Source organism: Perissodus microlepis, chromosome 14 (genome assembly GCF_051167445.1).
Source record: "Perissodus microlepis isolate ML-2025 ecotype Zambia chromosome 14, ASM5116744v1, whole genome shotgun sequence".
Classification (NCBI taxonomy): domain Eukaryota; kingdom Metazoa; phylum Chordata; class Actinopteri; order Cichliformes; family Cichlidae; genus Perissodus; species Perissodus microlepis.
The window spans coordinates 5,515,547-5,530,483 of record NC_140474.1 but is presented as its reverse complement, the minus strand read 5'-3'; the positions used below and the strand labels follow the sequence as shown (position 1 = coordinate 5,530,483).

Here is a 14,937-nt window from a genome sequence, read left to right as displayed (position 1 = left end):
GAAAACTGTGAACCATGCAGTGCTACTTTAAAAGCAAAAAAAAAAGAGAAAAAAGAAAGAAAATAGAGCTGGAAGTGAGCAGAATAAATCCATTTAGGTTTTTTTGTCAAAAAGAATGCAGTTCTGTGTAGATATTCTGCTTATGTTTTTGTTTTAATGGGATAATATGCCTGTGCATTTAGTCAGATTCTAAGTTTCAGTTACAATTTTGGCTTCCAGTGATTATCAAAACAAAATCTCTGAGATTATATGATTATATGATTATTGTGCTTGGTTCTAACTTTGCTTTTGGTACTCTCTAAATTTACCGACTACCAGGCTGTGGAGGGTTTAATTCACAATCTTTCTTTTTTATTTTTAGATGAAAGTTCATGAAAATTTACTCCCAAGAAATGAATTCTACGAGCAGTTGTATTAAAAGATCATAATCTCAATATTGACCAAATTAATTGTGGTTTTCATTTCTGCTCTACTCAAACAGCCCTAATGGATAGCTGTGGATTCTAGGCTATTTATTAAGCAAAAGAAATCAACTGAAATGTGACAGGCATGTCTTAAAAGAACCGATTAAGGGTTAATGTTCAAAAGCTTGTTTAAATGTACAGGAAAAACTGAAACACAATCTCTCATACCCATGTCAATAAGACTGACAGATACGAGTCTGGATGATAAAACTTCAAAGTAAAGAGAACAGCTGAAAGAGTCACGACTGAGCTGAAACGCAGTCACGCAAACACACTCAAACCACCTGGGGAGAAACAGAGATGGCCACCCTGGATGTAGAACATTTCCTTTTAGATGCTGTCCTATAAACCACAGTGATATAGGGTTCAGGTCCACCTGGAGAAAAACAGAAAAGCTTCATATGATCTAGATTCTCTCCTAAAAGTGAGAGATGAGAAGATATCTCTGGGCAAAGTTCCCATTTTTGCTGTCCTGTCTTTACCAGCGCTAATTTCATTTGTTTCAGTATTATCATCACAGGTTGCCAAGTTCAAGGTGACTTACTGAGATAATTTAGTTTACTGTGAAACAGGCAGATCTTGACATTGGAATGAAAGAATATCATATTTTAATATAAAAATATTTACAAAATAAAATAGGACATGTCACTCTGTAACAAATTATTTAAGCAGTAAAAACTTGAACATGAATGTTTTATTTTGTATAACTTCTTTCATATTATCAGGTTCCATACGTAAATATGACAGTGTTTGGTTTTATTTGTGCGGTTTTCCACTGCATCTACTGGGCTTTAACAATATATGGAAGATGTCAAAGAGAATACACGGCCACAGATGCAATTCATGCTCTTTCTTCCAACACCATGGAGAGTTCAGAGAGGACGCTGCTGTTTAAAGGTTTGATCTTTCGGTGTTGGCACAGCTGCCTCCTACGAACTCTGTAACCCCGAGAGTTCAGCATAAACATCACAGCAAGATCCCCGTTCTGAATCTGTGTTTTTGATTTTATTTATCAAAACTTTCTGGTCCAAGTTTGTTGTTTTTAACAGTTTTTTTTTAAACTACTGAAATTATATTTGCTGAATTACCAGTGCGGTCAGATTAATAGATGTCTGCATGTGCGCTGAATGCAGTGTGAAACACTATGGTGGACTCGCTTCTGTCGTCGCCTTCTCAGAATAAAACATTTGGAGGTGTTTTGTATTTATGTGGCTGAATGAAAGATCATCAGCAGTATTACTCAGCACTTTCATTTTGAAGCTCACCAGCCCTGATCAGTATCAACTGTTCAGGATCCACCAGGTTCATCTGACTGTTCTCCACCCCCTGCACCTGCTGGGACATGACTGCGTAATTATGATGGACTTGTGACATGCTAACTTCACCAGGCAACATCGGCACTTGTTCTGATTTGATTTTCATTATTTTCAGAACCATTTTTAAGCTGTAGTAGTTTAAATGTGTCTTCTGTTTGTCCAGTAGCATCTGATGTTATCACGACACTCCTGGTAGTCAAAGTGTTCTTAATATAGTGGTTAGTAAAACCATTAAACCATAACATATTCTGAGTTGTATCATAGTCACAGAAGCACAAAAAGCAGCTTTAAAAAAAACTTGTGACAAAAATATTTAATATGCAGTGATGTAGAGAGATGTCGATGGAGTCTACATCAATAGTTGATGAAGATCTGCAAACAGCATCTGATTTGAGCGCTAAAATGTATTACAGCAGAAAAACAACAGATGTCTGAAGTAATAATAAAGCTGTTTTCTTTGTCTCTGCTTGTGAGCTTGTTCTGCTTTTTGATTTTATACTTCATACAGACAAAGAAAGGGGGGTGGTGATCCTTCTAGCTTACTGCCCACAGTGGTATTTTTCCCTGAGGTTGAACAAGGAAAAGGAGACGAATGTACAATGACCAAAAACAGTGGTGTTACTATCCGCGAAGCTCTGCTACTCTGTGACACAGTCAGTCATTTATTAAATCATTCTTAACCGCTTATCTAATTCATGGTCCTGGCATTCCATAGGCTGGAGCCTAACCCAGCTGTTGCTGTATGAGAGGCGGGGTACACCCTGGACATGTCGCCAGTCCATCACAGGGCTAACATAAACAGACAGATGACCATTCATGCTCACATTCACACCTACAGACAGCACAGAATCAGGTCACGTTATCATACATGACTCTGATTCTCATTCAAGTGAAGCACAGGATTGCTGCCTGTGGACTTAGGACAAGTAGTAACACGTGTATGTTTGCATGTAAACTCCACAATAGGCACCTCAGCTGTTTGGGGGGTTAAAATCCACCATGCCCCCCCCTTTACTACCAATCTAAATGAATCCACCTAATGCTGAGCAAATATATTTCCATATTTTCCTGGTTCTTCAACAAAGACACATCACACAATATCTTAAGATCTCATGGACATTAACTGTTTTTCCAGAATGATGTTAGAGAAGTTTGATATCATCATTATTATTATTATTATTATTATTGTTGTTGTTGTTGTTGTTGTTGTTGTTGCCAATATTAGAATGAATTTAGTGTTACACAAGTATGAATACAGATGAAAGTTTGCGGTCACATTTTTTTAAACTTTCCTGCAGGCTGTGTTCAGTGTGTCAAAACAGAGCATAAAACAGATAGCCAGCAGTGTGTGTGTGTGTGTGTGTGTGTGTGTGACTGCCTACGGCTGACTGATTCCTGAACAGCTGAGTCTGATTATTAGAATAAAGGTGATAACACACACGCGCGCACACACACACCAGAGCAGCCTTGTGTTTGATTTGATTGATTTTAGGACACCAGGTGGTTGAGGTTCGGCAAAGAATAAGGCAAGGAGAATAGAGGGCACGCGTGCGTGTGTGTGTGTGCGCGCACGCAGATACAGCAGTCATGTATTTTGGCTGCAGTTTGACTGATGCGGACTTTTGTTGTGATTCAGCTTTTCCAATCCAATCACCGGCTTTAATCCGTATTTCAGTTTGTTTTATCGCCTTACAAAAATATACTGTTACAGGGTTTTTCCTGCAGTCGTCATCAACTAAAGAGGTTTTAAACTTCCACCACAGGTAACCTAACACAGTTTGGATACAGGATAATTTTGACAACCAGCTTCATTTAGTCATCATCAAATGGTAAGAATTGTGAGAGAAAGACACAACAAGAGGTTCATAAAGGGGAAAGCTTGTTGGATGATCCACCATGTGAAGAAAATGTATCTTTAAAGTTACACGTCTTTTAGCTTTTAGCTGGACTGTGGATGTTAGCAGCTCTCAGTCAAAGTGGGCCATCTGTCAGGAGGGCTAATGCTAGCATGGTGCCACAAGCTAAGGAGGCACTTAGAAAGCAAACATCTTTGAAAGAAACTTGGCCTACTTCATAAACGAGCTAGATATGAAACAGAAACAGCAAGACTATGTTTTGGATTGCATGAAAGTACCTAATGCGGTGATAGAGGTGAGTTAAAATCAGAGCCTAGCTGATATAAGTGGGGGGGGGGGGGGTTTTCAGACTGATACTAATATGTGGTGATTTAAAAATCCAATACACAAACGTAAGCAGATCTCGCTAACATTTGTTATGTGTTGTTACTTCTGAGCCTTAATCAGATACAATGGCAGCGAAGTTGTGGAGAACTTAATCTGGCTGACTCTGCTGGTTGTTTGTGGTGCTCCGAGCGTGTGTTGGTGCAGAGAACCTTCTGATGGAACATCAGAGCTCATGTTTGAAGATTATTTCTTTCCTTTACCTAAATAAAGCAAAATTGTTGGCTGTTTTAAATGCTAACATCAGTAAGTCTGTAAAGAACTAATATCGGCTGATATTAAATCTGGTTGAAATTCAGTAAAAAAACAAACAAAAAACCTGCAGATTTCATGATCAGTCTAAATGCTGCAAATGGGCAAAAATTAAGTAAAAACTGCAATCAAAGGATAAACTATTGACACGTTAGACATTGGACCTACGATTCACCTGCAGGCCTCTTCTGTTGCTTTATAGTCATTACATCAGTCTGGCCACAGATATTTCTCAGTGAAGGTTCCCATGTTAGTACTCCTGGTTCTTTCTGGGGTGTTTCTGTCTAAACATTCACATGAGCCTGCTGGCTTCATGGCTTGCGATATCAGTCAGTACAGAGCATGGTGGGACTCTGCAGCCAACCTCAAAGGTGGCTCTCACACATTCTGAAGGAAAATGCTGGCGAGTGACTTTAGTCCACACGGGGGATTAGAGTGAAAACTGTACAGGGATTTAGGGACATTAAACAAGGGGCTAGCTCATTTACAACATCTGAGATCACACCATCAGCTGCCACTCATCTGAAAACTAATCACAAAATAGAGCGCTGCGTGATGTTCTTAGTGCGGCCGTAAAGGGAGAGCCCGTGTTTTAGGGATGTTTAAGAGGAAAGGTCGCGCTTTGGTGTCGAGAAAAAAGAAAAGTCTTTTTTCCCGAGCCATCAGTTTGCACTAATATTCAGCAGTCATACAAGAGCTTGGAAGGATTGTAGTAGGAATGACCTTTGCAACCCAACTGTTTAATTATTGTAGTATAAATGTAAACACATGCATTTGACTCATTTGTTCTTCTTTGAAAACAGAATAAACCTGGCAATATATTATAAATAAATACTTCATTACAAGTATCCAAATGTTCAAAGAATACAGCATTTTCATGATTTTTTTTTTTTTCTCACAAATTGTATTTTTTTTAGATAACGATGAGTTGAGGAATAAAATGTGCTGTATAAAGTAGAGAAGATGTATCTATTGAAAGGTTGGGCTTAATTTTATCTCTTTTTTTTACATTTCCAAAACAATTCTATTAGTATTTTGTTATTTAAAGGTTAAAGTTAATTGAAAAGAACATTTTGTATTGTTGTCTTTTCATTCACTCAGGTTACCTATAAATTTATCTGATTTACTGTAGGCTTCACTTTGTTGGATTTCACTGCAGTCCTCTTTCTGCACCATCACCAGATAGAAAGCTCTATAATATTTATCCTCTCCAGGGAGGACAGCTAAGTGCATGTGCACAGCTACTTCTTCTCTTTCTGTCTTGCAGGGCACGCTGACATTTACTCGATATGGCTATGTTGTTTTTCCAGTGGTTTAGGTATAGTGACAACCGTGAGCTTGGGTTTTTGTTGCAGAGGGAGGGGGAGGCCAGGAAAAAGAGATTACAGAGAAAAGGGAAAAAGTCTGAGGCAGAAAATTTCAGAGAAACCTTCCTAAACAGTAGCATCAAATGCTTATTTGACTTTTTATTTACTTGAAATCTTCAGTCACATAAATTGAACTTAATGGGTGAGTATAGTGTTACTAACCTTAACTAAAAAGTAACAATACAAATTCAGGGCATGTCACTGTTGGGTGAATTCTTCCTATGTGTTGAAAGAAGGGTATAGGGAGAAATGGGGGAGGGGAAAGGGGGGAGAACATTTTTCATTCTGTGTTATCTTGTGAGGCATTTCAAGGACAGGGGTTTTAATGAGTGCACACTGGAAAGGCCAATGATTTTAGGATGCTGAAGGATGACCACCAAACATACTGCTGCATCTGCTAAAAAAAACAACCATACTGAAACAATGTAGCCACAAAAATGAGCCAGCAGTTTTTTAAACGCTAAGAATGCATCACTTTCTATCTTTGTAAGAAGTTTAAAGAGAAATAAGTGTATGACAAAAGAAGCCCTCTGGATAAATATACAGAGAATACATTTCTTACATTTCTATCATCAGTCTTTCCCCTTGAACCCACATGTGTAAAAGCTCAGTTGGCTGTGGGTTTGATTCCCAGTGGGGCCGTCCATGGAAACAAACATGTATTCCTCCCCCTCCCTCCCCTTTGTTAGCAGCCTTGGAGAAGAGCACCAAATGGCATCTTTTATATCCGTGGGCACATCTGCTCCTCACCAAGAGAAACCATTGCATGTATTTTCCATTCATCGTGTGTGTGTAACACAAAGAGTGAGAACATGAGAAAACTAACGATGAATGTGGTGTATTTACCTGGGAATTCTTATTAGATTCCCAATGTGCATCTAAAATATTTATGATTTATTTAATGTCCAGTGCACTGCTCTATACATCATTACCAACACGAGCTTTTATATTTCTAATGCCTGTTGTGATACGTACAATCCCTGGTCACTTTATTAGGTACACCTGGCAAGTGCTTAATAACATGAAGAATTAAGAGCTGCCTTAATTCTTCACTGTGGAGGTTCAGCAAGGTGGACACATTCCTGAAAGACTTAATGAGGTCCATGTTGGTCCATGGTGTGCTATCCTGCAGAAGATGGGCACACTATGATCACAAAACGTGTTCAGATGGTACCAAGGGGCCCAAAGTTTGCCAAGATTATATCCCCACACACCAGCACCAGGCTGAATCGCTGATACAGGATAGGATGGATCCATCCTTTCATGTTGTTTGTGCTAAAGACTGGCCCTACCATCTGAATGTCACAGTCACTGAGACTCAGACCAGGCAACATTCTTTATATCGTTTGGTGAGTATAAACTGTAGCCTCAGTTTCTTGTTCAGTTTGAAGGGTCAGTGTGTTGTGTGTTCAGAGTCCCTCTTCTCCATACCTTGGTGGTAACACATGGTTATTTGAGCTATTGTTGTCTTCCTACTCATTAGATATTTTCTCTTTCTTAAACCATTTTCCGTAAACTGTGGAGATGGTTTGTGTGGGAAGATCTCAGTAGTTCAGCACTTTCTGAAATTGTCAGACCAGTCCATCTGACCAGTTCCTACCCTAAGCCTAACCATTAAAAATCAATGCGATCTTCAGCCTAAACCTAACCATAACCCAATTGTACTCCTGACACTAACACCACATTTTGAGCCTCAAAAATGCCTTCAAACCTGTGGGGACGGGCATTTAGTCCCCACAAGTACAGTAGCATGCCAATTTTGTGTCCTCACAAAGATGTATAAACATGTACACACACACACACACACTGAAAACAACAAACTGTCAAATTTAGGAAAAGACAGGAGGTACCATCTATTTTTTTGCTTGACACATCCTTTATATGTTAAAAAAAAAAAAGCATTTAAAAATTTTGAAGAGGGTGTGTATGACGAAGGCTGAAACAGACGGTACCATCTTTTTGGTGCCTTAATTTGGAAAAACCCAAATTTTTATTTCAGAGCCTCCAAGCTGTTCTAGCAGAGATGCGTTTAAGTTTTCACCCAGTCTGCTGATTTTTAATGTGTGCTCTGAATTCTGCCGTGAGTGCCGCAAACCGAACCGTGGATTGCTCGAAGCAGACTATTTACACTAGGGCTGCCACGATTAGTCGACTAGTCACGATTACGTCGACTATCAAAATCGTCGACGACTGATTTAATAGTCGACGCCTCGTTTGAAGCATCACAAAAGACGCAGGAATAAGTAGTAGGATTTAAGAGTGTAATAACGGACTGAAACAGAAGATGGCAGCACTGTATGTACAAGGATGCCAGCTGCCGTTAAACCCCAAAGAAGAAGAAGCTGTATCCCAGAATTCATAGCGCAGCCCAGCTCAGTTTACAACAATGGCGGCAGCTAGTTAGTTTTAATATTACTCTTATTATTCTTTCTGGGTCACAAAATAAATGATTAAAATATTTTCAGGCGAGAATGTAACTGTATAAACCTCAAATATTTGCTCAGTTTATCAAGACACCACATATTTTCAGAAGCGCTCCGACGTTTTCGGAGACGTCTGTTACCCACTAGCTCGATAGCTAACCGGGGGCAAGGCTCACTAGAGCCCGTGAGAACACCGGACTCCCGCAAATCGTTTTCAAACCCACCGCCGTCTTTCGCTACTCAGATTAAACATATATATGTCACTTAGATAACTTCAAGATGTTATTGTTTGGCTTTTTTTTTAGTATTTTATTTGTTCCTGAGTAAATCGGTTTGGCTGAGATTAAAGTTATAGTTTTTACACAGCTGACTAAACGTCAAGCAGACAGCTGATTATCAGAAATGTGAGATGCTCGAGAATATACTCCGGTGTCCCATTATATTTTAGATAGCAAGGAGCAGACGGCTGAGTTTATTAAACTTCACCGAAACAATCTGCAAATTTCATTAAAATTTAATAAACTATCATCTTGTCTTTATTTTTAGTTAGCACAGACCTTAAACACTTAAAGCTGTAAGCTAATGATAGATATATAAGAGCAGATGCTGCTGGTGGAATAAGCTGTATGTTTTACGTCCAATGGATGCATGATCTGATTAGTCGACTAATCGCAAAAATAATCGGTGACTAGTCGACTATCAAAATAATCGTTTGTGGCAGCCCTAATTTACACCACATTATCCAGTGCTCATTGTTAAGGTTTAATTTTAATTTTAATTGAAGCCTCTAACTGATATCAAACATCTCTGTGAGCTCTTCGAATGAATGCAGCTGAAGCTGATGAATATCAGAAAATTGAACAGGAGGTTTTTCATTGTTGTTTGTTTCGAATGTTTCTGTTTCTTAACTCTCAGCCGGCACAGTGTGATTTCATGCAGAGGTTTAGAAGCTATTTTTATGTACCTGCTTTCAGCTGTCAAAGGGATGGGCTGAAGAGATGAGATGCCCAAATCATTTTAAGTCTATTTTAAGCTTTGCTATTGTAAAATGCTTTGATGCCAAGGACAGGTACTGCATCATTCATGAACAGGAAAGAACCTATTGACTCCTTATTTCTGCAGAAGTCTCCTTATTAAACCGTGAATTTTGAGTCTGAATTTCTTCACTGGCTAAACTTGTGCGGTTGAATAAGGGTTAAGAGATATCTAACAAGGACGTGTGAAGTCAGTGAGAGTTTAATTATCAGGTGCGAAAGGCTTTTCACCTGTGGGGATGGAGCAATGGCACTTGTCTTTGCCACTTCTTTTTCTCTCCTCTGCATGTGCCAGTGTGCTCACATACATATATATGTCTTTTTGTATGCGAGTAGCGCATTAAAGCAAATCCACTGATATTTATATTGGCTCATTCAAAACCTATTTCATCAAGCATGACTGTACAGATGATTTTTTCAATTTCATTTTTATATGTTACCAGGAAGACTTTATCACATCCTTTATTTCACACACAGGCTGATATCAGATATTTTGACAGCATTTGATTTTTCGCAGGGCGTCGGGCGCGATGGCTAATGCCTCTCCAGACCTGGACAACGCGGAAGCCCAGCGCCAGCTTAACAACAACAACCGACCAATCGGCTCTGGCTTCTGGGAGACAGAGTGTACCAGCTCCAAACTGTTCGAGTGCTCCCGCATCAAGGCCCTGGCAGGTCAGAGGTCACAAGCAGATCAGTGCACATGCTTACTCACATTTACACAAATACAGACACTGCAGACATTTGACTGTATTATCTGTTCATATACAAAATGAATAATACCTACTTTCAGGGCATTTTTAAACAATTAACCAATGCAATTTAATAAAATGTAATTTATATAGCACCCAGTCACAACAACAGTTGCTTCAAAGTGCTTTGTATTTTTAGATTTTTCATCTCTTAACTGTTTAATAGTGAATTATGTGCACCTTGTATTTTAGGTATTTGAAGAAAATATTTCATAAAGTATTAGATCGACTTTGTCAGGCAAGGGGCAAGCATGAGCGTGCATGCAGCTGAAAGCAACAAAAGGTCTTTCAGGGCCATTTGAAGTGATTCCGATCTAATCATTTCACATATAAAGCTGATATTATTGCATCTGTTCCTTTAACTTAAAGTTTCTTTCCTAATTTCCCTCAGATGAACGAGATGCAGTGCAAAAGAAGACTTTTACAAAGTGGGTCAACTCTCATTTAGCCAGGGTGTCCTGTCGCATATCTGACCTTTACAACGACTTGAGGGATGGATACATGCTCACCAGACTGCTGGAGGTCCTCAGTGGAGAGCTGCTGGTAGGAGCCGTCATGGTTTTAGTTTTGTAATCCTTCATTTTTGTTCATTCTGTCAGTTTCTTTCTGACTGATTTCATTTTGACTGAATATTTGCCCTCATTGACGGACTTTTAAAAAATTGAATAAAGAAATTTGAAGGGGGTCTGTAAACTTCACAGATTAGAACATTTTAAAAAAAATCATATGACCCGTAGTGTCCAGGGTCTTTGGCTCTGCAGAAAGCCTTTTTCTGGTTATTTTCCACTTGAAAGGAGGGAGCATGTAATCAGTTCTGTCTTTGTTTGTCTGTCTGTTTGTTACCAGTCAGTTACCACTTTGCCTGGTATATGATGTCTCCTTAAGTTTTCCTTTATTTCACAGTGGGGGCAGTTGTAAGAAAGGACTTGCCCTTGTGCTAAAAATATCCCCAGATTCTCCTCAGTGGTTTTTGCTTCTGTCATTTCTAAAAGTAAATCCAGCCTTTTGACTGTCTTTATTATTTTAACAATGTTTGCTATAGTCCCGCATGTAGTATGTCAATAATAACAGTTATCTTATTACAAGTACTCAAACTCTTTTTCCTGCCACAGCCGAGGCCCACACGAGGTCGAATGCGGATCCACTGCCTGGAGAACGTCGACAAAGCACTGCAGTTTCTTAAAGAGCAGAGGGTTCACCTGGAAAACGTCGGTTCCCATGACATTGTGGACGGAAACCATCGCCTTACCCTGGGCCTTATCTGGACCATCATCCTTCGCTTTCAGGTAAATTTAAAACAGATTCATCGTGACAGATTTCAGCAGTGTGGACATCTCATGAGCCAACTTTGTCACTGTATAGAGAAAAGGTGCTTTTATTCTCTTCCAGGATATGAAGTGTTTCTTTACGGATGTAATATTTGAATGCTGGTTTTGTGGAAACTTGCTGTGCAAAGTTGCTGTGATCAGCAGCGCATCGTTTATCTCTTGGTGGTTTGGGGAAGGCTGTCACATGCGCTGCGTCACCAGTGTGCGACAGCCGTGTTTAGTGGATGAAGCCTTAATGTCACTCAGTGTCTGACCGGTAGCAGTCGCCTTCCAGTCTGCTCTTCAGCAAGGACACACGGGCACACTGTTTTATCCACCTTACCTGAGCCGGCTTTCATCTGTCTCATCGCACACCCTCTGGCATGTACATACCACACACATGCACACACTCACACACAGGGTTCCAGGCCTCAGCAGCAGTGATACAGGATCACCTTCTTCCCTGTAAGTACAGCAGAAATCTATGGCTTCTCTTTATATTGCTTCAGTGCTACAACGTGGCATTGGCTCACACTGCTAACATGACATTATTCTGATGCCTCTGTAACATTCACGGTGCACAGTCGCCTATCAGCTTTTCTCCTGGGACTGAGTATTGTCATGCTAGACCTGGCTACCCACCACAAAGCACATTTGCCAGCACTGCTAATAGAATTATCTTGCAGCGTGTGCAACCCTCTGCAGGCCATGCTCATGAGACAGAGAGGATCAACGTTCACTGTGTGCAAGACAGCTCACTGATACAGAAATCTGCAGATGCAGAAATCAATAAGTGTGTTGATATACGCTGATTATTACCGCGTGATGGTTGTGTTTTTGGTAGTGTTTACATACGTGCATGTCATCCTATCTGTAAGAGCTAACATGACCTTTTGAAAGAATTCTGATCAAATTTGTAGGGGTGTAGAGACAGGGGGTCATGTTAGTAATCCATTAACTAATTTGCCCAACATCCAACAAGGTCTCCAAGGTCAGCTTGGTTGCAAATTGATGAAAAAGCCTCATAACTTCAAAACTATGTTTGTAATAAGTGTGGTGTGTACTGTCAACATGTCGACAGTACCATATAAGGATTAAAAATATCATGTGACATTTGACGTCTGTCCACTCCTTGAAGGTCAATAAATTGATCTGAAGGTTAAAGTGATAATAATGCTACATAGAGCTAAACATTAAAACTACGTTTCTTAGTGCAATTTTTTGTATTGACAACATATAGGAATATTGGGAGTTATATATGGGGATTCTAAATGTCGCTTTGGACCTCTGACCTTGTTCAACGTCAGACAAAACCAAACCTTCATAAAATCCCTTCATCTTTAAAAATGGTTAAAACAACAAGTGGAACTTGTATGTTAAAATTGAGCCCAAAATGCATTATATCTTTGAAAAAGCATTGTGATGAGAAGGAGAACGAGCAGCTTAGTTTTTTAGAAACATACTGTAGTATAATTTTTTGCAATCAACTGAAGATATTCATGTTGTATTTTACAAATCCATACCAATTATCCAACACTTGCTACTGCATAATGATTTTACTGCACTGCAAACCTCTTGTTTGTATGTTTAAATACAAATATGAGAGAGAGAAATATATATGAAATATAATAATGTTCCCTTAAAAGTAAATACAGTGCAGAGAGGGAGCTGCTTTGGCAGAGGTTTGTGCTGTTTGAGTGCTTCTTGGCAAAACTGTTAATTTAACCATCAAATCAGGCTGTTTATAAGGATTCACATATATCAGTCTATGTGAAATGTGAATTATGTCATGAGCCAGATATAGTTGTATAAGTTGATTAAAAGTTTGTTTAAACAAAAAGAAAAAAATAAATAAAAGCTGTTTTTAATACAGTTTAAGTTTATTTTACAACATGACATATAAAAATGAAATTTTGATGTTGAGAATTAAAGATATATTGCTGTAAATGCATTTTTTTGTTTTTTAGCTTCTATGTGAATTCAACCATCATAATAATACAAAAGGAAAAAAAGCAGAAATTGTCTTGCAGCATGTGGACGTGCAGGACACGCGTACGTGTCTGGTGCTATTCTACGTTGCCTAGCTTCATTACCTTGTCCTGTTTATTTTGCCATGCTGTGAAGACCACAGACACAACAAGGTTTGATTGATTGATTGAATCTTTATTTTGAACATGTTGAAAAAGTACAACAACATAGAATTAAAAGAGACAAATGAACAAAGCAAAACAAAAGGAAAACGAGCAACCACAACTCCAAATAACTTTCATGTTCAAAAAGGAGCAGGAAGAAGCATACCGGTAAGCTTATGAGAAGGTCACGTGAACGTTGCATATGCTAAATCACAGAGAGAAGTATTTTTCACGAAAACTTAGCTCATATTTATAAGCTAATTTGTTCAGTAGACTTACTCCTTACGTGCTTTCTGAATATACCCGACCAGCTGCATCTGTACAGTTTAGGCTACTATAGTGTTAGCTGTCTGCTAGATTTCCCACCATTAGCCGTGAGCTCGGCTATTGTCCCGTTCTCCTGCTCCCATGAGCCACCAGTCGATGGCCTCTTCAATTTTGCATGTGCTGAGAAAGGAGAGTAGTGCAGAAGAGTGTGTGTGTGTGTGTGTGTGTGTGTGTGTGTGTGTAATTATGAGACAAGTACTCATATAGGGAAAGAATAGCTGGCTGATGGGAAGCGGTGAGCAGAGATGTTCGGATAAATAAGCGCTGATTGTTCCCTTAACTTAATAATTAACACACATTAAAATCAGGGCGAGAACCAGGGTTTAGAAATACATATTTCTTCATGTTTCATATTTGAGGTGTAGCACCTGTGCTCCAATAACCAGAAGAAAAGGCTACACTTCTGAAGAAACTAGGTCCAAGAGTTTTGATACAGTCACAATCATAACTTGTAAAGACTTTAAAGGTTTGTTTTGTACATCTTCCTCGTTTTCCAGGAGCAGCTGTGCATACAGATATATGGAAGATGAGTGCTGTATGAATAAAACAATGAAATAAAACAACATGCAAATAATTGAACTGTTATGTTACTTGATATTAAAATGTTAGGAGAGAAACAGTTATTTTCTCAGTGGCTACGGTACTTCTGATTCACTTCCTCACAAGTTATGTGTCAACCTAACTCACCAATCCAGTCAGAGGCTATGTTGAATTCCTCTGTAGTCTTTTCAAAGTAAAAGCTCTCAAGAGCATCGCACACTGTTTCATGACATTTTTTACTATCTCGTTTTGGAAGAAATCAAAGTTCAGAGCTTGATGACCTCACACATGGTTATGGTCACAGTTAGAGTAATAAAGTCAGAAAGGTTATTGCAAGATAATGTAAAGTTTATCACACTTCTTCTTCATGTTCTTCATTAAACAGTTTGACAGTACTTACAAAGTAATAAGTAAACCAGTGTCAAGCGGTATTTATGTCTCTAAAATTGCTCTTCTTTTAGTCGTGTTTAAATAAGAACACTTTTCCTAGAGTTCACCCACATTTTAAGTTCCTGACTGTCTTTTCTCAATTTTCATTTTTATCTTAAAGCCAAGAAAGTCATCCGTTATCAGTGGCCTCAAAATAAGATGCAGGAAATAAATATGAACTTTTAAGGCTTGCTTTTCTAAACTCAAGTGTCTTTAAGATAAGAAAAACAGACACACATGGAGTCTTAAACTTGGAAAAAAAGGAAAACAAGCTAAACTTAATCTTTCATTTTCATATTAAAATGCTGAAGATTAAGGTTCTGTTTAAAATTTAATTAAACTTTAAACTTTTGG

At 38.8% G+C, this 14,937-nt stretch overlaps 1 protein-coding gene across 3 annotated transcripts in view; it reads left to right on the top strand.

Annotated features, from left to right (window-relative positions):
- Positions 1 to 14,937, top strand: part of sptbn4b (spectrin, beta, non-erythrocytic 4b) — a 97,639-nt gene that overhangs the window by 6,274 nt on the left and 76,428 nt on the right. For all 3 annotated transcript variants that reach the window (XR_014802191.1, XM_084950610.1, XM_084950609.1), the window contains exons 2-4: positions 9,614 to 9,771; positions 10,240 to 10,391; positions 10,961 to 11,134. Coding sequence is in view for 2 of the 3 variants with exons in the window: in XM_084950610.1 (XP_084806736.1) it covers positions 9,627 to 9,771; positions 10,240 to 10,391; positions 10,961 to 11,134 (471 nt within the window). In the remaining variant the exon portion in view is untranslated. The remainder of the gene's footprint in view (positions 1 to 9,613; positions 9,772 to 10,239; positions 10,392 to 10,960; positions 11,135 to 14,937) is intronic.